The sequence below is a fragment of the Pleurodeles waltl genome, chromosome 3_1 (assembly GCF_031143425.1).
Source record: "Pleurodeles waltl isolate 20211129_DDA chromosome 3_1, aPleWal1.hap1.20221129, whole genome shotgun sequence".
NCBI lineage: Eukaryota > Metazoa > Chordata > Amphibia > Caudata > Salamandridae > Pleurodeles > Pleurodeles waltl.
In genome coordinates this window covers 106,974,435-106,999,562 of record NC_090440.1, presented here as the reverse complement: position 1 = coordinate 106,999,562, position 25,128 = coordinate 106,974,435, and the positions used below count along the sequence as shown (strand labels likewise).

At 41.8% G+C, this 25,128-nt stretch overlaps 1 protein-coding gene across 7 annotated transcripts in view; it reads right to left on the bottom strand.

The window, feature by feature from the left end:
* The window catches only part of ANO5 (anoctamin 5), a 321,868-nt gene that overhangs the window by 199,604 nt on the left and 97,136 nt on the right, over positions 1 to 25,128 (bottom strand). For 4 of the 7 annotated variants that reach the window (XM_069221939.1, XM_069221940.1, XM_069221942.1 and 1 more), the window contains one exon: positions 21,419 to 21,466. The exons of the other annotated variants lie outside the window; for them this stretch is intronic. In XM_069221939.1, coding sequence (XP_069078040.1) covers positions 21,419 to 21,466 — 48 coding nt within the window. The remainder of the gene's footprint in view (positions 1 to 21,418; positions 21,467 to 25,128) is intronic. 7 annotated transcript variants of the gene reach the window in all.

Genomic DNA, 25,128 nt, shown 5'->3' with positions numbered 1-25,128 from the left:
TCTGAAGAACACAGGATAATATTAAGCGATTTTTCAGACACGGTAAATTTAACACTGCAAGGTCATTTTCTTCCACATAGTGTGTACTGAAAACGTTCGGTTATGCAAATCAATTAGTATAAAGAGCAAAGGAGTAGTTTGCGTATTCGGCACGATCCGCAGAAACAATCTTATCATTTAAAACGTACTGTATAACCTTAAAATAATTTCACATTTTCATCTGTTTTGCAATTGTTTTTCTCTTTGCATCAATTCCTCTTGAATATCGCGATAAACATTTACCAAGCATACCGTAGTCACAAGAAGTAACAACCATAAATATTGTATTATGCAGTTTACCTCAGTGACTCTAATGTTGGCATTGCTTGTTTTTAATAAATCTATGCCATTTCTGTGATTTGCATTGCTTAATGGAAAATAAGCTGTAGTGTAGCCATTTTTAATATAGCTTCATGCACGTTAGTTTTACATACTAGGCCGCTGTGCACTTTGCCCTAGATATATTTTATTCAGCGTCGCACTGTTATTTTACAATAACCAGTTTTTACGGTTTTGTTTTAATTTCTTCTATCACGCTGTTTAGCTTAGTTCAGCACTGTGTTCTCAAATAATGCATTCTTGATCGCCCTGTGCTTCAGTCAAGGCTACAGTCTGGTACATTGCCGGTAAACGTGGTAGAAGTTTAGTCTCCAGCATTTGTAGAAAATACACATCCTTACGTAGGGACATTTTCTTAGAACATCTGCTTGTTAGTTATAAAAACACTTTCTAGTCCTAGTACACGTTAAGAGGGAGATTCCAGCCAGGGACACACAACTGGATGCTGAATGCCCCATTGCAGATGCTGATGCAGATTACAGGCCTTTGCTCAGGTATGAGGGTCGATGTCCTCCTGGGGGAACCTGAAAGGCAGGCTTAGAGCATAAGATGCTGTGCTCGAAAATATAACCTAGAAGAGAGAATAACCTAGCGGCACTATGATAGCTTTATTCTTGTGCTTCACTCTCATCGTCACTATTTTAATATTACTGTGTTGTGTAGTTCTGGTTATTACAGCTCACGCTTTGCTATCTAAAATGCAGACGTTTTATTAAACCAATCTTTAAAACTTATACTGCCTTTTGTCATTTATATATGAGACCGCACCGTGTATGAGAGAACCAGTTGTGACCTGAGTGACCAAGACTTCCCTGAGAAGTATTAAGATGTCATGCGCTCGGCTGCCCAATTGTCTCTACCATTTGGGAGAGATGAGGCACCGCTAGTTAGCCGGAGCAAAACCCGGATTTAGAGTGACAAGTGTCATCCGCCGTGGGTCAGACTCAGTCCCCCACACTGTGAACGATCTTGCCGCTCAAAATCCAGTAGTCTCATTAGGATAATGAGAGACTACGCGACATGGCACCGCCAACGTTTGGTTAGGTTCTAATTTTCGGGTCCACCAGCATATCTCGGTCTCATTTTTATATAATGACCCCTCAGTGCCGTATACGGAGACGTCCGTGGTACTGAAGATTTCCACCACAGCCGTATAGGTAATCCTATTTTCAGCTGGTGGTTGTTCAAGCTTGAACCTTAAAAGGAAAAAAAAACATCTTAGTGTGCCTTCTCTGAACTCTTAGTGCTTTTATAATGGCGAATCCCCAGGTTGTACAAATAGCTCTTAACATGAGACAACCGCTCACAGCATATTTGCTGGCACATGGCCTTATGGCCCAGGGTGGTCCAGTCACGTTTGTGATGGATGCCCTCGCAGCAATAGAACAGAACTTTTTTACTCTTGGGTCACATTTCCAGCAGTTGATGGGAACACAAATACATTTCATACATTTACAGTTGCAAACGCGCCTGGACAATACAGGGCGTACGCATATTTAGAGATACCTCTATCTTATCAAGAACATAATAATTGGCTTGATGGCGCCCTACCCCACACTATATTACTAGTAAGGTTAGGTCCACTAAGTAATGATGGTCCTACCTGGCCTTTATTGGCCACATATACACCACATCCTGCAGTTGCGAATATGCCGGTAGCTGAGGTTCGAAGCTTATACATTGAATTAACAGCAATATACAGACAATTAGTACAATTTAAATACAAACCCAGCACGTGCTGCTCCAGCACAACCACATGCAGTAACACCAGGTATAAATCCGGTGACTGTACATTCAATTATGGGTAAGGTCCCGGCCAAACGAGAGGAGACTCAGTTTTGGCTAGCACAAAAAATGTATACGCTGGAGGTAGTATTTCCCCATACGGGACCTGAGGATAAACATAGGATACTGACTATGTGCTTGCCCTTTGGGATGGTCCCTACAGTTGAAAACTGTAACACATGGGGCACGGTATTTGCCGCGCTCTATACGGCACACTGTACACCGCCATTAGCCAATCTACCGGGCGTGCTTAAACAACTTCAAGATGAATACAGGGCTGCTCCGGCCATAGATTTAGAGATGCAACTGATGGGCAATTTTTGCCACAGTTCCTTCAATCATATTAAGTAACCTTAAAGGGAAAGCAGTTGCACTCGCAGTGCGCATGCGGCTCCGTGACGTTCCGCAACAGGATCAGGAGCGAGAGCTGCCTAAAATAATAGCGGAAACGTATTCAAGTATCGGTTGAGATAGCCTTGGGGCTAGACCACAAAAACCTCAATTTCAGGGTAAAATTAATAAAGACAATTCTAAACAACAACCTGAGGGTAATAAGAAATGCTGGGAGAAAAAACAACAAACACCTAAAAAAGAAAGGGTAGAATCTCCACGAGTGGAGACCCCAAGGAAGAGATATAATCTCAGGAATAGAGATAATATAAAAACGCCTGATAGATATCAATTTACTGATACACGCCAATCTCGTTCCTTTCAGGACTCAACAGAAAAGAGAAATGAGAGAGGTGGGCGATCAGAGCGGAGAACAGAGTACATGAAACCGAGACAGGAATCACAATGCTCTTCGGAGGTTTCTGTTAAGAAGGAAGAGAAACCTGTACAACAAAAACAACAATTTAAAAAGAAAAAAGTGGCAGCTGTTTCAGTTAGACATGCCACTCAGGAAGAGGGTTCTCTTGATGTACAAGAACTGGGCTCTAGCACTGCTAGACAGCGCGGCAGTGGTCACAATAGTTCGCCGGAATCTTGTAGAGCATCTGGAGGTGAAAGCAACTGATGACTTTATACAAGTAGAAACAGCAGACATGCGTGTCTCTGAACCAGATAGGGTGTATAAAGTAACTATACAACTGGAAGGAGACATTGAACGCACTATACACGCAATCTTTTGGGACCATGTAGTAAAAATATATGACAATTTGTTGGCCGAACAAGATTGGCCGCCTGATTTTGTCCGCACCTGCCCATATGGAGAAGAGGTTATTAAACCTTCCTTCTCGCCCCTTGTTCCAGGGGAACTCGCTGAGTCCTATTCTATAGAATGGGCTCTAGCACAAGCTCTTGCATTATATAGAAATCACATAGGGTGGGATAGGGACTCTCCATACCATGTCATTCCCATTAAAGGTGAACCTCAGCCACAACCGCAGTATCCCATAAAACATGAAGCAAGTGCACCGGTGAGAGAAATACTTATGCAATTAGAATACCAGGGTGTGATTGAACCCTGTGTCTCACCGATGAATAACCCCTTAATCCCTGTAGCTATGCCGGACCATTCATACAGAATAGTCTTAGACTACAGACATTTAAACGGACATACACGTACATATGCTATACAAAACTCACATAGCACTGCACTAATGAGCAACATTGCGCGGAAAAAATACAAAACAACTTTAGACATCTCGAATGGGTTTTTCTGCCAGAATATAGCACCTGAAAGCAGGGATTTAACAAGCTTTAGCGCATTAGGCTCCCAGAAAAAATTCTGTAGTTTGCCCCAGGGGTATAAAAACAGCCCAGGACTGTTTGCGGCTCGTGAGACTGCTATTTTACACGAGATAGACCCTGAAGCATTGTCATATGTTGATGATATATATCTCACAGATGACGAGTTACTACAACATTTAAGACGGGTAGCCTGCATTGTTGTAGGGTTTGCCGAACTCGGCTACAAATTTTACTTTAAAAAGTCAAAAATTGCCTTCCTCAGCATCCTGTTCCTGGGATATGAGCTGTCGAGTGAAGGAAAGAGCCTAGCGCCACAATTTTGAGAAAAATGTGCACAATTGCAACCACCAAATACGATTAAAAAACTTCAATCATTGATGGGTTTTCTAAATTTTGGCAGAACATACATTCCTGATTATGTAACACGCATAAAACCTTTATATGAGTTAATATGTCCTGATTTTTCAAGCAAATTCTGGACGATTGAATGTACACGTACTCTTCGAAAGTTACAGGCAGACATGCTAGCAGAAAAACATTTACACACACGGTAAAATAAAACACATTTGGTCATCAGGGTAATAGCTGGGGCCATCGGTTTTACTTATGTCACATTTAATGAAGGTCAGACAGTCCCGATTGCTTAAAAATCACATTTGTATTCAGTTGCTGAACAACGCTTTGCACCCGTGGAGAAAATTCACACTGCTGTGCTGATGGCTGTTATTAAAGAAAGACCTCTTGCCCAAGGAAAACGCATTATTGTTGTTTCTCCTATTCCAGCCCTGGAGGCTGTTACAAAAGTTAGCGTTCCGAAAGCAAAAGCACTTCATCCACGATGGATACAATGGGCTACGTCTTTAACAGCCACTGATGTAGACTACATTTTCGACCCAAAGTTACAAACTCAAGAATTCCTACAATATGAAGTAGAATACCCAGTTCCCGCTGACACCTTGCCTATTGATCAATATCATGCAGTCATGTACACCGATGGCTCTGCGCAACCAGCGATTGGAACTAAACATCAATATTCTGCTGCATGCGCAGTTGTGAGCGGCTATATGGAGGGGGAGAAATTCTGACCCCAACATACCTATACACAGACCTTAGGGGATTAGACAGCACAATTGGCTGAGCTAAAAGCTCTACTGCTGGCACTAGAACATATGGATCTGACACAGTTCACACTGATTGTTTGTGATTCATATTATTGCGTCCAGTCTTTTAATGAATACCTGCATTACTGGCGTTTGAATGGGTTCAGAGATTCAAAAGGCAACACCATAAAACACAGACTCCTGTGGGGGAAGGTAGCAGACCTAAAAGAGACGCTACCCAAAGTCCATGTTGTGCATACACTTGGACACCAGCGAGTTGGAATACACGTTGCTGGAAATACTTTGGCTGATGAAGCCGCAAAGTCAGCAGTGGCAGTCTCCACTGTAGCTGCAGTGACTCGTTCGAGTTCCAAACCAGACACAGACATTATGGCTGCCATAAAAGCTACGGTTGATGGCATGGCATATCCTAAAGGATTTCCTAATAAATATCAATACTTGATGGGAAGTATGCTGAACGCTGAGGTTAAAATTCCAGGCGTAGGCGTACGCGACATCCCCAATAAAGATGTAAGACCTCAATTGATTAAAGCAGCGCATGAGGGGGTGGCATCTGCACATGCTGGTGTGGCGGCTACAATTTCACTCTTACAGGCACGTTATTGGTGGCCTGGTCTCTATAGAGAGACTAAGCAGTATGTCCTTTGTTGTGACATCTGTCAACAAATTAAAGTTTCCACGGCCAAGCGCCCGCCACAGACACCCCTCTTAATTTCAAATAGACCATTACAATGTGTGTACCTGGACCAATGTGGTCCATTAACACCTGATAGTGCATACAAATATATATTAGTCACTGTTGATTCCTGCTCCAGATTTGTGCGGGTGTGGCCACAACGCTTGGCTGATGCTCGGACTGTTATTAAAGATTTGCAAGTCTTTGTCGGTACATATGCAGTTGCGACATTCCATTTGGACCAGGGCCCTGCCTTTGCCTCAAGGGCATTCAGGGACACGATGGCTTCGTTGGGGGTCCAACTCCAGGACTCATCTCCATTTCATCCCAAGGGAAATAGTGTTTTGGAGGGATTAAACCGCGATTTAAAGCAATCCTCAACAGCCAGAGTCTTAGGTACGGGTCGTAGTTGGCTTACCCACCTGTATGGAGTACAGAGAGCACTAAATAACCTGCCTAGAAGGTCCCTGGGGGGGTTGTACCTCATATGAGTGCCTGTTCGGAACATGAATGTTTGTTCCGGATCTTGATGGTCCTGCCGTGGAGGCAGCAGAAACACCTTTTGACATAAATGATCGTGTCACTGTTTTACAGGAATTACAGCAGTTCCATGAAGATAACTCTTCTAAAAGTGCTGCCTCCACAGGAATTAAGGATGTGCCAGTAACACCTACCGGCTGGATTCCCAGGGTTGGGGGATCTTGTGCGTGAAAAAGCCGCAGTGAAAAAATAATTTGGCCCTTCTTATTGAGCACCAGTCCCTGTGTTCGGGATACACAGTACCAGAACTGTTATTCTACCACCGTTGCCAGGTGCCAAAGAAAATCGCTTTGTTTCCATTGACAATGGCAAACTACAACATGTGGCCGATTCTACACAGCCGACCAAGAGGAACGTCCAGTAGTTCCCGAATCCCTCTCACTACTGGAGAAGAAGTTCCGCTTCAAGTTGTTTATACCAACACTGATACCTCTCCGAGCTTGGGGAGGGTGGATGATGATCTTGCATTAGTTCCACTAACAACAAGCAATTTGGAAACATTTGATCAAGTCACTATGACTACAAGCCAGACGGATGGTGCTGTCTACAGTGTACCACCTCAGGAAACACCAACTCCACCATTGGCCACGGCTATGCCATTTGCACGAACAGCCTCTGGTTACTTTGCCGACTACAAAGACGGTCTATCAGACTGGTTTGCCTCTTCGACAGCTGATCTGTCAGGTGCACGTAAGCTAATACATTGGCTTAAAGAAACATATTTCATTTTTCCATGGAACTATGAGTGGCTTTCCTTGACTGTCCTAGCCTTTCTGCTTTGGATTGGTTTTGTCATTACCTTTTTCTTGTTAATACATGGTCATTTTCTTCCCGAGAGATCAGCGGTTGAACAGGTGGAGGAGGTTTTGAAACCACATTTTTCATCACATAAGATTCGAAGAGACTTGTCTTTTGTGAACATTTCTGCAGTGCCCATTCCTGATGGGATTCTGTGGGACAAAGTAATGTTTGATATATATGGTCCCACTGAAATTATTCAAATACCGTATGTGTTAAAACTATCCATGAACGATGTAGTTATACCAGGCATTGTATCTGATGATTGGGATGTGAAAACAGTTGATTCTATGAGGACAGAATTGCAATATTATACTGTCTATGAAAACGAAGATGTTTACCAGTTTAGAGAAAATTATGGTGATATGTTTTGCTATAATTATTATGGGCACCACTTCATACATAGAGCGAGCAGTCCAAAACCGAAATTTAATTATACACAATGGGAACATTGCCCAACTCCCCCGCAAGGGAGTTCGAAAACTTATACTGAAAAGTTTGCGTATTTTTCTGGGCATCATCAAAAAATATGCTGAGTCATATTATTTTAAAGTACCGCCTACTAAGAATATACATATATTAATGGCCAACACAAAATGTATATATTCAGACTCCTTTGTTTCCCGGTTATCAATTGAAGGTTATGAATATTGGTCAAAATATGTTGATTTGAAAAGTGTTTGGGGAACAAAAAATTGTCAGACCAAGGGTAGAGAAACACTGTTTAGAGCATGTCTCATCCCTGTTCAAATGATCTTTTTAAATGAAACGGTACAACAAACAAGTTGTTTAGGCTTAGCAACAATTAGAGAATTAAACATGCCCATTATACCTGCCCCTGCAAAATGTAGTTAATGACAAAAGTACACAAATGCAACTATAAATTAGCTTAATGAGTGGGTCCAGAATGGTACATTTAATGCTTCACTGACACGTCCCGGCAGGTGGTTATGGTGGCCCATAGATACCAACGGGTGTCATCAATGTTTTGTCACCTCCTTGGGGGGTTTCCGGACGAGTAGGCCAGACCCTCGCTATATATCACCAGGACATGCTGTCATAATCACAACGTATAGTGTAGGAAGATTGTGCCAACAGTGGCTAAAATCATCCTCACTAGATGCGGTTAAGGCACACCTCAATCTCTTGTCTAACAACACTGACTTACAAGATTTCTTGTCAGGCCCCAAGATACCATGTAGGAAGTGTTTCTTGTATGAGGTATACAATGAAATATGGAAACTTTCCCAACAAGAGGCTGCAGCCCCGTTAAGGCAGATAGATCAGGAAAATTTGAAAAAGGCATTAGCTGTTGTGGATAATGGGATTCACACCTTGTCCGACCAGATATATACAATTAACAACATTGTTTCTTCTGCTTTAGACATTATTCGATCTGATATGTCTTCTTTATATCATGGACAGAGTCAGATCAGGTCCAATATGCAGTTGGGTTGGACACTTCAGACATTGAAGGCGGGTCGGGTTCAGTGGCAGCACATCAGTGCCAGGGAAATCTTTTTTTCCTTTAATTTGACGCAACAACAACAACTTATGGCTAAAAAGAAAGCAACTTATGTCATGCTTAACATTGAAAAAATAGAAAGACTGCCTTTTACCGTGGCCGAAATTCCTTCGGCAGAGTGGTTGATGCACAGGGTTATTAATCTGTCTATTTTTACATTACAATTCACTTCTTGTTTGAAACACGTTCCGGTAGGCAGATATGAAAAGTTGGGAGATAGTTACATCCATGAGGTGTGGGAGATTCCCTTCTCATACAAATGCCTCTATTGCATGAAAGAGGTATTTCTTAGTGGTAGTGAATGCAAGACTTCCGTCAGCCATTCGATGATTTGTAAGCAGCTGTCCCTGCATGGGGCGTGTCATGCCTCGGTTGCAAACTTGGCTTGCTATCTGAAGGGAGTTCCAGTCTACATGATTAAAGGCACGTTTCAGGTGCTTTCAAACAGCAGCTACGTCCTCCTCAATAGTGAAGACTGTTGTGGCATGCAGGCCGGAATAGTTTATGTTGTTTTGGTCTCTAAGGTCGTTCCATGCTGAGGGAATGTGTTGTTTCCCCCCCCCACTAAATTTAGGGAGGTAGTTGATATCTGGCCTCACATTGCTACTTCCAAGGTGAATTTTGACAAGTTAAGTAGACTAAAGGCTTTATTCTTTCAAAAGCATGTGGCCCTTACATCTGCACGCGAGACCTACGCACTTCAGGTGGCAAGGTCGTCGGCAGAAATACAGTCCCTATTAAATATGAACTTTCCGAGACACTTTGGTCAACTCGTGGGACGTATATTTAATGCGTCCAGCACGGCTGGATTAGCACATTTTTTCAAAGCTGTTGGTATTGGTTTTGTTCACACCTTTTCCTCTCTATCCGGTTTGATACCTTCGGCTATTCACTCAATATTCGGAAACATTTTTGGGGGATTTCCAATAACTTTGGCTTTATTAGCTGGCATTTTGCTGTTGTTCTTCCGCAATGGCTGTCCCGCCGCAACAAGGACAAATGAACGCGCTCCCATCAGCGCAGCTGTGTCGTGAACGCATGATGCAGCCGTTTGGAGCAACACTCCTGGAACATTTGGGGTGTGACTGGTCTCTGTCATTCAGAGCGGTTTTGGATTGTGTGCAGCCCGTGTTTCGGTGCCGTTGGTGCTCTTTTGAACATGCACTGGAAGTTTGTCTTTCACAGCAACGCCCCTCAGTGATTGATGCTGATCTGTTGATGTTCTCGTTGAGGGTTAATTACCAGACATGCGAGCTGCAGCTGTGTTTGCTCAGAGAAGCTGATTACGAGCTACCCTTCCTGGAGGAGGTTGCCATTAACTCGTTGATAGGCACTGCATGGGATGCTGCCTTGGTTAACACTGGAGCTATGGAACAACCTGCTCCTTAGTGGTTTTTGGCGCAGATTTAGTGGTTTTGTCATCTGCCGAAGCGGAGGACCTCCTGCTTTCCATGACTTCTGCTTGATTTGGAACAATACTAAATTGACATTTTCCTTTGAATTCAATGCTCATTTTTTAAATTGCTGAGTAGGATGCTTGTGTGTCCTCTTGACTTGTCAGAATTAAGTCGAGTTTTTTAAATATATTTTAGCTTAGGGCATTTTAGCTTTGACTTAAACCACTTTCTACCGACAAGGGGAGGGTGTAGTGTAGCCATTTTTAATATAGCTTCATGCATGTTAGTTTTACATACTAGGCTGATGTGCACTTTGCCCTAGATATATTTTATTCAGCGTCGCAGTGTTATTTTACAATAACCAGTTTTTACGGTCTTGTTTTAATTTCTTCTATCACACTGTTTAGCTTAGTTCAGCACTGTGTTCTCAAATAATGCATTCTTGATCGCCCTGTGCTTCAGTCAAGGCTACAGTCTGGTACATTGCTGGTAAACGTGGTAGAAGTTTAGTCTCCAGCATTCGTAGAAAATACACATCCTTACGTAGAGACATTTTCTTAGAACATCTGCGTGTTAGTTATGAAAACACTTTCTAGTCCTAGTACACATTAAGAGGGAGATTCCAGCCAGGGACCCACAACTGGATGCTGAATGCCCCGTTGCAGATGCTGATGCAGATTACAGGCCTTTGCTCAGGTATGAGGGTCGATGTCCTCCCGGGGGAACCTGAAAGGCAGGCTTAGAGCTTAAGATGCTGTGCTAGAAAATATAACCTAGAAGAGAGAATAACCTAGCGGCACTAGGATAGCTTTATTCTTGTGCTTCACTCTCATCGTCACTATTTTAATATTACTGTGTTGTGTAGTGCTTCACTCTCATCGTCACTATTTTAATATTACTGTGTTGTGTAGTTCTGGTTATTGCAGCTCACGCTTTGCTATCTAAAATGCAGACGTTTTATTAAACCAATCTTTAAAACTTATACTGCCTTCTGTCATTTATATATGAGACCGCACTGTGTATGAGAGAACCAGTTGTGACCTGAGTGACCACAACTTCCTTGAGAAGTATTAATATGTCATTCGCTCGGCTGCCCAATTGTCTCTACCATTTGGGAGAGATGAGGCACTGCTAGTTAGCCAGAGCAAAACCCAGATTCAGAGTGACAAGTGTTATCCACCGTGGGTCAGATTCATTCCCCCACACTGTGAATGATCTTGCTGCTCAAAATCCAGTAGTCTCATTAGGATAAAGAGAGCCTACGCGACAAAGCCAAAATCACTATTTAATTTAAGTCTAAGTTAGCAATTAAGGTTTATTTGTGCTAAATGTTACTTGTAAAAGGGTAATTACATAAATTGTATTTCTTAGTGCGATTGTTTTATCTATGTGCAGTTCATATCATCAAATTAAAAGCTCATAACTATCGCAAAGAAAAAAATAGTATTTGCAATTATTAAAATGTGATTTATACTGCAATATATTTTGATTAGAACTTGATATTGCAAAAGCGATTTTGTTCCTCACATTAAAAAAAAAAACATGATGCTTCAGCTGTCAGTGTGAGACTGAATTAGGTTTTAATTATTGAGTGTATTATAATACAACACATATGGAATCACCTCAGTATAATATATAACATATGGATAAATCAAGACATTATCGCCAAGAATCAGTTTTCTAATGACTTTAAGCCGAGTCACAAAGAAGACACACCTAAGAAACCTATCGGACAAAACTACACAGCAGCACTAGTTTACCCCAAGACGCCGATTCAGGAATAGACCAAATTTCCGTGCTCTCTGTGAAACACAAAAAAAAATCATAATGCATGGAGTTCACCTTAGGGGTTTAACACTCTTGCAGTAGTGGCTTCCAAGAGGTGTTAGAAAGGCTGACAGGCACTTAGTAGTTAGTGTTACTGTTGTACTGTCATGCTTCACCCAACAAAAGGGGAAATGTGGACACAAGTTAAACATCTTGGTCAGGCCATGCAGACAGAATAGTAATTTTAGTAAGTATGTTGTTTGATAGATATAAGATTACAAAAATGCTTGTGAAAAAAAAAAGATGATCTTTTTTTTTTTTTAAGCCAAATTATTTCGGTATGCACAGCACTCCATCACGACGAGAGGAAACACCCAACTAGGTGCAAGGTAACCCACCCCACAGAAGTCTACATACAGTATGCCAAACTTTTATAACATCATTATCCCAAATTAGACATACGAAACAAAGAATACTGCCATTCTTTATGGATTTAGGTGATGTAACATTCAGGACGTGAGCACTCCAGTAACGTTCGAAGGCAAATTAACCACTGATGACATGAAATTAAAATTAGAGAAAAATGTTACAAACAGAGAAAAGTTTACAAATGACAAGAAGACCAAGGAAAGGGTACGCATGTGTCATCACGATAGTGGGCAATAATGCTGTAACTATATTTGTCCAGTTGTTACAGTAATTTGGGAGCTCATACTAGAATAATGTTACCCACAACATTTTAAAATAAATGATAAATTGCTAATTACTACAGGAGGAAAAAAGGGTTACACTGGAACTTGCCTGTGTCCCCTAGCTATTTGTTGGTTGAGAGGAGGACATGATATATGGCGAGATAGCAAGGCTACTGGCCTCTTCAAGTTCGAGAATTAGGTTATCGTCATATAGTTCATCAATGTCGCCATCTTGTGGTTCTGGATCTGAGAATCTATATTGCAATGCAAGTGTATCAGAATCAGAGTAGGGTTGTACAAGTAGTTGAGGTGTGCATGACATCCAACAAGGTTGTGATGGGTTTGCTTCCGAGTCTGAGAGGGCTATGGGCTCTTCCTCCAGCGTCAGTGGCCACACTGCTGGTTATTGACACACCGGACACCGCCACAGGTTATGGCGCCATCTGGGGAGTAGGAGCAGGGGTCTGCACCAGTATTGAGACTGACCATGGAATAGGGTCAAAAGGCACAGATGGCATCAGAGAAAGATCTGCTGGTGGTAACCTGTCTAGAGGCCAACTGAGATATATGGGGTCTCAAGGCACTCCACAGGAATCCAGAAGGGTACCACATACCTCAAACCGTAGCCTCATTGAAAGCTGGAATCAGTTGTGGCATCACTGATGGCCACAGGAACTTGGGCTGGATCAGGCGAAACATGGGTATTATTTCTGAAGTGTGGGACCGAGACTTGGAGGTACAGAAAGTCCGCACATTTTCGTCTGATGAGAGTGTAACAAAAAGAGGGAACTTGATTTCACCTTTATGTTTTGGAGTAGGTTGGCGAACACATCTGTATCCTTGACCTCAAGCAGGATCAGGCCTACTTAGCTTTCCAAAAGGGCAATGTGATGTAGATTTTGGCCTTGAGGCCATTAATTGCCTTTGAATTCATCTAAGTGCATTTATCACACATTCTCGAGTAATTTGTGGAGCCCAGGCAACTTTCAAAACTTGCTGTATTAGGGGTAGGAGGGTGAGGACATATTTTGCACACTGGAAAAATGTGGAAAGGTTTCCATCACAACACTGAAACGGAGGGAACTTACTCCAGATTCATGTTGAAGGGTGCAGAAAGAAAAAACTGACATTATTACATGGAGGTGCCAGTTATATTGTGGCCCTAGCCATCACTTATGGGGCAGGACAGATCCAACTGGGAGTATAACAAGGTGAGGAATAAAATGTTTACTTACCAGTAGGAACGGTTTTGCAGCCTGAAGATTTTTCCAGGTTAACATACTGTGTATCATTCTGCCATCTAGTGGTTGGGTCCGGAATTGTCTCTTTTTTTTTTCCTTTGGGCGTCTTCGATGCCACCATTTGGTGTTGGGTCTGTCTCCGCATGACGTCAGACGACGCCCCGGATGTTGCTGTGTGTGGTAGCCATCTTCGTGTTATTTTTCCGGATGTTTTTTCTTTAGGTATTTGGGGGGGGGGGGGTTGTACCTTTTGACCTCTTACCCCACCTGCCTGTCCTGTTCTCCTTTCTGGGGAGGTGGGCGGGTCACATGTGAATCAAGAAAACTCTTCAGGCTGCAAAACTACTCTTACTGGTAAGCAACCATTTCCTTTTGCAGCATGAATCCTTTTCTGGATTCAAATGCTGTGCATCAGATTGTGTAGCAGTTTCTTACATTTATTTGTGTTGGCTGGGTTGAAATGATGAACTTGCAAACAGGTGTTGCAGTACCTTTTGTCCCACCTGGGCTTCTTTGTGCATTTGAATGCCCACACAATAGTGTCTTGTGAATGTGTGAAGGTTTGCCTATGTTGCTTCTACACAAATAGTGTCTATGGGCACATCTGCTATGAATGCCAGGGTTGCACCCTTTTTCCTTTTTGAGTGCACCTCTGGGCATTGTGGCAGTTGTTTGCCTGCTGTTGCGTAGCATGTTTGGATTGTCTCCACGATCCATCATCCCCTTTGTGACGTGGCTCCCTTGGTTGGCTTTAGCGAATGCAACAAATAATTGGTTATCTTTGCAGAGTCACTTGGTCTCTTCCTAGTAGTATATTAGTGCCCTTCTTACATCCAGTGTATGTAGTTTTTTTTCTCCATTTCGGTTTGCAGGTTTTTGAAGAAAACTGGTAACTGTATGGTCTGATTGGTGTGGAACTGGATGACCACTTTGGGTAGGAATTGTGGGTTTGTTCTGGGAACTATCTTGTCCTTGTGGATTTGCATGTATAGTTCTTCTATTATTAAGGCTTGAATCTCACTTACTCGCCGTATCGATGTGATTGCAATTAGGGAGGCTGTTTTTAATGGGAGAGTCCTGAAATCGGCTATGTGCATGGGTTTGAATAGTTTTGTCATGAGTTGTGTTAGTACTGTGTTTAAGCTTCACATTTGGGCTGGTGCCCTTCTTGGAGGGGAAATTCTTTTACACCCTTGCAGGAATCTCTTTATTATGGGTGCTATGAAGAAACCTTTACATAACGCCCCTTTGGTGTAGGCTGCAATTGCTGCCAGGTGTAGCTTGAGTGAAAAGTAGCTGCTTCCGCTGTCCAGTAAGTGTGTGAGATAGGTTATTACTGTCTTCTGGCTAGATACTGTTTGTTGGGTATTGTTTCCAGCATGCCACAGGAGGTATTTTGTCCTTTTTGATGCATAGCATCTTCTTGATGTTGGTTTTCTTGCTTCGTTTAATATCTCCAAGGTTCTGTGTGGTAGGTTTAGGTGTCCAAACTCTATGTATCCAGGTGCCATGTTATACTGAGTGTTGCTGGTTGTGGGTGGAACACTTTCCCCCCCTTGTATTGTGAGCAAGTCTTGCTCTGGTTTGATCTTTATAATCTGTTCCCTGGACAGTTTGAGTAGATCTGAGTAACATGCTTGTCTGGCCTATTGAGGAGCTATAAGGAGGAGATTTGTTCCCACTCTCTCGGCTTTCTCCAGTACCTTTGGTATTAGGGGAATCTGTGGAAAGGCATAGGCAAATGGCCCTGAACAGTTTAGTGACACGGCATTCCCTTCTGATTGGTGGTGTACAAACCAGGAGGCAAAGAGTTGGCATTTTCTGTTCTCTGCTGATGTGAAAGAGTCGATTGTTGGGGGGACCCAGATCTTGAAAATTCTTTTGAGGCTCCCTTGTTTTATCTCTCATTTGTGTGTGCTGTTCTTTTGCCTGCTTAGTTGGTCTGCTTCTATGTTGTCCTTTCCTGGTAAGTGTACAGTTTCTATGCTAATCCCTTGAGGTATCGCCCATTTCCATATTTCTTGGGCCGTCTGTTTAGGGTGATTAATTTTGTACCCCCTTGCTTGTTCCGATAGAACATTGTTGTTGTGTTGTCTGTTTGTATTAGTTCTGTTTTCCCTGCTGTTTGTAATTGGAATGCTTTCAGTGCCAGAAACACTGTTTTCAGTTTTAGGAAATTGGTGTGCTTTACTGCATATTTGTTGTTCCATAGACCTCGTATTTTTAGATTGTCTGTGTGTACTCCCCACCCCTTGTGGGATGCACCGGTGGTGACGGTCACAGAGGGAGTTATTGTGTTGAAAGGCTTTCCTTTGCTTATTTGCTTGGATGCCCACCATTGTATTTCCTTTTGTATTGTTCCTGTTACAACCACTAGATCCCCCCAACTCCCTGTGATTTGTGACCAATTGCTGGCTAGCCGTTCGTGGAATGGTTTGGTGTAGTCTTGCACGTGGTATGAAAGGGATGCATGATGCCATCATGCCCATTAACTTCATGACTGCCCTCAGTGTCAGATATTGTCCCTTCTGGAAAAGGCGACTTTGCTCTGTGATTGCCTGTATCCTCTTTTGGGCAGGGTAGGCATGTCCTTTCCTGGCATTGAGTCTGGCTCCTAGGAACGTTTTTTCTTGTTGAGGTTGTGTTGATGACAGCTTGTGGTTTATGCTGAACCCTAGCTTTTGTAAGGCTGTGATGACTGTTTCAGTGTCCCTTTGACATTTCTCTTGTGTGAGCCAGTCCATGAACTCCTTTCTTTCTTAGGAATGCCACAACTGCAGCTAAGCATTTTGTGAAAACCCTTGGTGCCGATTTTATTCCAAATGGTAAGACATTGAATTGATAGTATACTCCTTCTTGTACAAATCTGAAATATTTCTTGCGTGGATGATGTATTGGTATGTGTAGATAGGTGTCCTGAAGGTCTATGGTTGTCATGTAATCTCCTGTAGCAGTGGTATGACCCCTTGAAGCGTTCGTCATCCTGAAATGTTGCGTGCAGATGAATTTGTTTATGAACCTGGGGTCTAGGATCGATCTTAGTGAAAGGTCTTGTTTTGGCACCATGAAGTAGGGTGAGTAATTGGCTTTGTTTCGCTCATTCTTTGGTACTTTCTCTATTGCCGGTTTCAGCAACAGTTCTTTTACTTTCTTTTTTAGTTGAGCCATCTCTGCTGAGTGATACCCCTTCTTCTTGGTGGATTTGTCGGTGGTGTTTTTGTTAGTTGTATACAGTATCCGTGGCGTACCATGTCTAGTATCCAATTGTTTGTGGGGATTTTCTCCCACTCTTGTTGTGGTACCGTGCTATTCTGCCCCTACTTGTGTTGTGTGGGGGCTTGCAGGTGTTTTCACGTCATTTGGTTGTTCCCCCTCCTCTGTGGGTTTGGCCCCTTGCTTTTCCTCTACCCCGAAAGGGCTGTCTGGCAGGGTGTTGCCATTGTTGGTATCCAGTCTGTTGGTTGCCCTGCAATGTACTACTCTGGGCTGGATGTTGTTGTTGCTGTCCAGAGGTAAAGGTTCCCATTCCTGTGGGTCTTCTGATGTTGCTTCCTCTCCTGTGGCTACCTTTGAATTGTAGTGCACCCCCATCACCTTGACTTTTTCATTGTCCTTATTGATTTGCTGTAAGGAGTCATCTACATCTTGTACGAATAAGCTCTCTCCATTAAAGGGTTTGTTGATAATGTAGACTTGTACTTCCAGTTTAAAGCCAGATATCCTGAGCCATGCATGCCTTCTTAGAGTTGTTACCATGCACATTTGCTTGCTCTCTGTGTCTGCGGCGTTTAGAGCGAATTTTAGACATGCGTTAGCAATGGTTTTTCCGTCTTGTGTGACAACTTTTGCCCTCTTTTTATTCATCTGCAGGAGCTTCTTCATGAGCTCTTCAATTTCGTCCCAGTGCTGATGACTGTTCCTGTTTATGAGGTCTTTGGAGTTGGCTAAACGCCACTATTTTGCAGTCTCTCTTTCTACTCTCCTCCTCACCATTTCGAGCCTTTTGCTCTCTCTCTGGAGGTGGGCAGGCGGGGAAGTGTGCATTGTTCCTCCTTCTCGCTGTGGAGATTATGATGCGGTCCACCACTGTATTTCCCTGAATATATTTGGGATCCTTTAGGGAGGGTTTGTATTTCTTTTCCACCCTTGGAGTGACCCCCTTGGATGCTGCTGGATCCTTGAAAGCTTCCCTACCCTGATCCAGTACACTTGGTAACATGGGAAGGTATAGGTTCACCTTACTTGTTGGTATGAGGGTCTCCAGGAGAAGAAGGAGTCCCTCTTCTCTTGCTCAAGGTGTACCCCATATGTGTCTGCTGCCCTCTTCACAAGGCTGTTGTAGCATGTGATGTCATTAGGGGGCAAAGGTTTCGAGGGGTAGCTGTCGATCTCCTCCAATGTGCTCTCCAATTCGAGGTCCTGCCAATCGTCCTCACAACTCCCCATTGCTGTCTCCTCCTCAGGGTTGTAGAGTGACTCCTACGCCTCTTCTTCATATGATTTGGGTGTTGCCGGGGCTTTGAGTGCAGATTCTACCTCCTTGGCTTCTGCGTCCACAGAGGTTGTCGAGGGTTTCGGTGGGATTTGGTAATAGACGTCATCTCTTCTTCTCCACCTCCGACGCCTTTTCAATGTCTCGACCTGTTGAAGGTCTTCTTTTTGGTGAATGTTTCCCCAATAGCCTCTGGCCTCTTTCCCTGATTTCTTCAGTGACTCTTTCCCCAATGTTTTTGGGGTGTCTTTCGTCGACTGGGGTCTCGACTGTTTCGGCAGTCTGCCCTTATTGGTATCCCTGGAGTGGGATCCGTAGGGGAACCCTTGCTTGTAGCTGACACTCGATCGTCTTTTTCTTGGACGTCGGGTCTGCTGTGGTGCTTTTGGCTCTGCATTGCGGCGTGGTGCTCCTCCTTTTGCTTTTGGTGAGCTTTGAGTGTCTTGGGTACGAATGCGGCACAGGCTCTGCAGTCCACATCTTCGTGATCCCTCGGGAAACAGAGGTTGCAGACCTTGTGTGGGTGATGCTGGGCAAACTTGTGGTTTCAGTTTGGGCAGAATTTAAAAGGGTGTTTTCTGTGAATCATACCTTGCTTCATTCTCCTGCTCTGCTGATTTTTCCCCAGAGTTCTCCGCCCGGCAATGTGTCTGTCTGTCTCCTTGTCTCTGCTTTGTTGATCTTGGTGTTCTGTTTACGTTTTTTGGCATCTTCTGTCCAAAACTTCAGAGCTTCTTCCTTTGCTTCCAGACCCAACGGCGGGAAAAAAAATATGAAGATGGCTACCACGCACAGGAACTTTCAGGGGACCGTCTGACGTCATGCGGGGATAGACCTAACACTAAATGGTGGTCAACGATGCCCAGAAGAAAAAAAACAACAACAGACAATTCCGGGCCCAAAGACTAGAAGGCAGAATGATGCACAGCATGAGAATCCAGAAAAGGATTCTTGCTGCAAAATCGGCAGGTAAAACTATCCATCAGAGGAGCACATTTACTCTTACCTTTATTAATGTTTAATTTAACTAAAATCCTATCACCTAAATCAGTGTTTATATTGCTTCAAATCTCAGAAATTGTAGGTATTTATTTTAATTTCTTAAATCAAAGATATGGACTGGACGTTTGATTATCCCATTCACATTTCTCTGGAAATATAGACCAATCCTATTGTTTATTAATGGATTCCGTGAACTCAGTCTCCAATACAACTCTATGTACTTAAAAACAGAGGTTATAGTAATGGGCTTGAGTTCAGAACCATGCATTTAGAGAAAAGCCTGTGAAAACTTTCAAACAGAAAAAAAAATTGGTGCTATGCTAAATGATTCAAACATAACTTCACTCCTCAGCAGGGTATAATAAACTCCACAACACATCCTTCTTTTTCACATCTATTTAACTATTTGTCCATAGAGAAAACAGATTTTGAAGAATTATTTGACATAAGACAAAAAGGCTGAATGCTGTTTGCTACATCACTTAATACACAACAAAGCAGGAAAACAAGTTATTTAAGAGTATTCTGAGACCTAGTCCTGATGATCAATATTACTCTTGCAAAAGAGCTACATTGATGCAAAACCATTTCGTGGTTGCAAAGCCTGCAATTTGCAAAAATCAGATGAGTTGAGATTGCATAACTTTTTTATTCTACAATGTACTAATTACTTGTTGAGATTCACAAGAGCCTTTCTGAATCATAAATGGGGGTTTGCAACTCATTCCGAATCATAATTAAGAAGGGAGCCCCCTCCTATATGTGATTCACAATGATAGGTATTAATGGTTTGTAAAAACAGTTGTGGTCGCAAACCATTAAAAAGTTACCAACACCTGAACTAAAATAACTCATTCACAAACGATAATCTGTCTGAGGCCTCTGGGAGAGTAGGCAGTTGTCCAATCACTGACTGCGGTGTTTATACATTTTCACGCACAGGAAGCACTTTTTTTGAGCAGCGCCTGTATTTTTAGGAAACATGGTTTGACAAAAAAATGTTTTCCCCTTTGTGGGAATGCAAATACAGGGATATGGTCTGCTGGCCACCATCCCAGTGCATATTGACAATTGCAGAAGGTAACAAAAAGGCCTGCACAATTAATATTCAATAGGCATGCCTTTCTGCTACCCCCACGAAAAAAACCTTTTTAAGCGCAATCTATTAGTACATAGGACACAATGAAAATTACAGGCAATACGGGAAAATTGGTGTACAATGTGCACACACTATTTGTGACTTGCCTGTTAGTTCATTTGGTCAGGCCATAGCAATTTAATTTTTGCAGCCATTACAAGAAAATAATAGACAACTATTTGAGCAGTATACATACATTTCCAAAATTCAACCACCACCGAACACATAAGAGCATGAGAGCATGACACCAGAGTTATGCTAAAAAGAAATAGGTTAGTATGAAAATTTTAGTTTGGTTAACGGATTTTGTTCTACAACCTGCAATTCTTGTTTATTCCCTGAAAACTTGTAAAGTCTGAAAAAGATTATTTTTGCTCTGTGTGAATGGAGATGTAACAGATAAAAATTGTTGAAAATATGTACGACCAACATAAACAAATTAGGCATTTCGTAAATGCCAGATAAGGCCAAAATACACAAGTATAAGAAAGAATTTCAGACAAGTGACAGCATTTCCCTCAGACTGAAATTAAATATTTCAGTGCACTTGGTAGTACAAGAACTGCAGGTTGCAACTTTACATAACCTATATACTATTCTACAAACAAACAAGCTAACACCAATACCACTATAAAACATCTCAGCTTCAGTCACCAATACACCACCAAATACATCAGAAACTTTCCAGTTCTGTTTTGTAACCAACCGTGTACATTCTGGAGGACAATAAAATTATTATTTTAATAAATTCATTGCTGTTAAATGCAAACGAAATAATTAGGGATTTCTGTTCTACTTTTATGGACAGATCAAGTATCACCTAATAAGTGGATCATTAGCTGTTATGAGATCTAAATATTTTATGGTTTGAAGTCGAAAGTTCTGTATGGCCAGGTGGGCAATATTTTGATTATGTTGACATGTTATAAGTTTGACCAATTCTATGTAGAGGAGTACACGACAACTGTGATTCAGTGGCGAACTCGGGACAGCTAACCTGAAAATACCCCCATAAGCAAATAAATATTTATTGTGGGGGGGAGGGGTTCTATAAAGGTTAATGAGTTTTAGAACATGGAAAAGTTTCCTTGAAATAATTTAGTGTGCATTAAATAACAATCCCACACTCAAACATGCAGTCAGAGGCTCATGGAGTCTAACACTTGGTGCTTACCACTTGAAGGTTGGAGATGAGAAAGGTACTTTCAGTGCTGCTTATACCCTGCCAGTGGCATCATGGGAAAAATATAATGTGGTTAGTGCTGATGCAAAGGAAGCAGGATGTGTTCAAATGATTTCAGCACACAACAGTTAATGACGTTATTTTATTAAATGTAGATGAACGTGGCACTTTAAACTGTGCAGAGTTGCTAGAGTATCACAACAGAGCTAGATTTGCAATCAAAGGGTCTCTAAAACACAACACTCACTTTGAAATATCCCCGGTTTATTACATTGCCACTTGTCAAAGATAGAAAAAAACAATAAGAAGGAAATCTAATCCAAACATTATAATCTGATATTATAACGGCCTGTTAACAGAATATACAATAACTGTGTCAATGGGTAAAAAAAAAAAAACAGTGCAAGTATGATGCACAATGTTTGCTATTAGGGCCGTATAGGCAGTGCTTAATTTGAGCTTGCGGTTACCGGCGCTGGACACCGGCACTTACTTTTGAAGGCCGGTACTTATTTTTCTGCCTCAAGCATTTACTGTGACCAAAAGACACATATGGGAAAGGTGGAGGAAGAGAAAAAACAAAAAAGCGTCACAAAGAGAGAAAGCTGCAAGAGTGAGCAGGAGGGGCAGGTAATGGCTGTAAATGGATTAAAGAGGTCCGAGAGGGCTTCAGGATTACGCTGCCTCGGTAATGTGTGCTCGCACATTTAATTGCAGGAGCCGTGTTTCAGAGGAGAGCTTTGGGCGCCGGCACATTTTTATTTACAAACTAAGCACTGGGTATAGGACTTTCATTTCAGGGACAACTCGATGTGCAGTGTTGTGTATAATGCATTTCAATTGTTAGATTCAAATTTATTTCCCTATATATGATTTTTTTTTACAATCTCGTATTAGATTTACATTATTAAGTGTGCTTAAATTTCAACAACGGCAGAATATGTGGAAGCATGTATCAGTAATGGGAGAGGGAGATTTATAAAAATAAAAAATAAATCCGGCGAATGTATTCCTCCCATTGACTTGTATTGAAACAAAAGCAATTTCAGGCAAGAGACAACCAAAATAAACCCATTGTTGGCTTGAAAAAAAACAACAAATCAGCAGTACAGCAATGGAATGGTGGTAGCCGTGCACAGTTTAGTAAAATTAGGATTCCAGATACACTGCATGGTTAAATGAAGGCATGCTATCTTATGTTTCATAACACTTCCTTCACAAGTAAGATGCAAGCTGGGGGTTTCAAGACATTAACAGAGCAATTCATGAGCTGGCTTTACTTAAACAAAAATGTCTGCTTCGTAGAATTAGGAGTATTCTGTTGCTCCTGCAGACAAATTTAGTGGCTGCAGGAACAGCAAACCTTATTTTACCACCTGGAAAATCCAGCTGATGAAATTGCCTTGGGAAACGGCAGCACCCTAGCCCAGATCCGTTCACTGGCCCCTGACCAACCTTCATACAAGACATGTTGGAGCATATGTTGCTCCTCTCGGCCAGCCATCATCTTCCCTTTCTTCCACTTGCCTTCCACAGCCCCGCCCTTCATTCCAGGCCTTACATTAGACGCCTCCACACACACACCACCTGAATGGAGTAAGGGGCAAATATGTGCATAAAAACCCAAGGAAAAGGGAATAGATGATGGCTACTCCCTGGTCAATCCAGGAAGCCCCGTTAATCCCTGTTCCTTGGGATTTAAAGCTAATGGTAATTGCACAGTTCTGGTGAGGTGCTACCACATGGTACTAGTGATTATGGATGCAGACTGATAGAGTGTATTTTTTTCATTTTCCAAATTAAATGCATTTACTAATAAAGTGCAATTTACCACGTTAAATAACGTGTGGACCTCTACCACATAATTGTAGTAACCACACTTGACGATTATAAGCAAACACTCAATATGTTGTAATAAATTAGGTTAGCCTACTAATAGTAATGCCATTTTGAATGTCAACTGTATATGTTTAAGGCTAAGAGGCCCGCACACATATTCACATGGTTGTTTTGTACAAGACATTTTTCTTTTTCTTACCACTGCAGATTCTGTATTTTTCCACAAGCCATCTGTTAGCCACTGACTAGGTATTTGTTATGTATTAGACAACTGAAAGTGAGGTTCTCATTGGGAAAATAGAAAGATGCCAGGAAGTGCGACTTGTGGGAACAAATTCGGTCCAGTGTAACAGCTCCAGGATGTAGTCATGTTTGAACCATTGTCATAGCCTGAGAAATATGTGAGTTTACTTGCTCCCAGTGGATGGTAGAAAATGACTGGTTCACAAAAGTGGGAACTAATTGAAATGTTGCAACTAATATTTAGTTGAATTTAAATTGGTGTGGGTTCCTTCGACTACACGAGGAATCCCTGCTTATTGACTCTTGCACACTTTGTGTAATACTGAGATGCTCACCGACTTCGAATAGGAAAATCTTTCCCGCTTGTACTAAAATCTAGTGCCTGAGTGCTAAAGCGTAATTCCTTTCTCTCATCAGAAACCTTCATTTGGTTTTCTGAGGTTGACAGCTTACCCTATATGCTTGAACCAAACACCTTTCTCAACTTCACTTTCCTTAATTTAGGATAGGGATTTTCCTTTATGGAACACACTTGTATAACCTGCATTTTTTCTTTAATTCGAACCAGTGTTCTATTTTTCCGTATTTAGAAATATTTACTTCTAGATTATTTAAATCAGTAATAATTATGTCTAAAATGTGACTAATTAATGAACTAATGATCTGGTTTGGATTATTTTGTTAATAAATCTTTTAACTCATTTCAATTCTCCTCGTCTTTTCCTGTGAAGCCCAAATTGGTCTTCACTGTTCTTTGGAAATGTTTGTAAATGTCAGCTCCTTATCTACTCTCCTTGTTGACTAACTAAGATCTATACAACCAATGGAAGGGTTTGTGTTTTGATTACACCCGACATTTGAGATACAAGAATCCCCGATCCAGCAGGAGGTAAGTGGCAGGGTCATGCCTGTATAATCAGTTCAAACTCATTAAGGGAGAAGTGTTGATCGGCATCAGCAACTCTACCAGCTGACTACGAAATTTATACAATCATCTGAATTGAGCACAATTCAAGATCGGTTTAGGCTAAATAAGATCCCCAGCAAAGTTGGGCATCCAAAGTGACTTTAGTTGCAGAACTGATTTCACTCAAGGTTGTCTGAGGAGAAAAAAGGTATATAAAAAGGAAACTGGTTTCTACACACTAATGAATGGCTCTCTCAAGTTATCTGTGGGGCTTATTTTTTCCACCTGTAGACACTGTCAGGATGGATCAATCCCTTATAGATTCTGCTGGAAACCGATATCCAGCAGTCCAAATCAGTATCACTCTGCGTTGCATTAAAGAGAAGTGTAAGCATGTTCTTAAATTATAGCTTCCTAATACAGCCTGTGTATTTAGTCTCTTGGATGCTACCAACAGGAGTACTACATCCTCTTAAAACAGGCTTTTATGACATACATCCCAATACTTTTTGCAGCATAAGCCATAGGTTGTGTCTCAAAACCTTGTGACACACCATTTAAATGCCCAAAGCAGTGCTAATGGGCAACAATGTACACATTTCAGCTCCATTAAACTGATAGCTAGTACATGAAGGTTATTTCCTCAAAATAACAAACTTAAAATGTTGAAATATAAAAACCCTTTATTCCAACAGATGACTAATGTGATGAT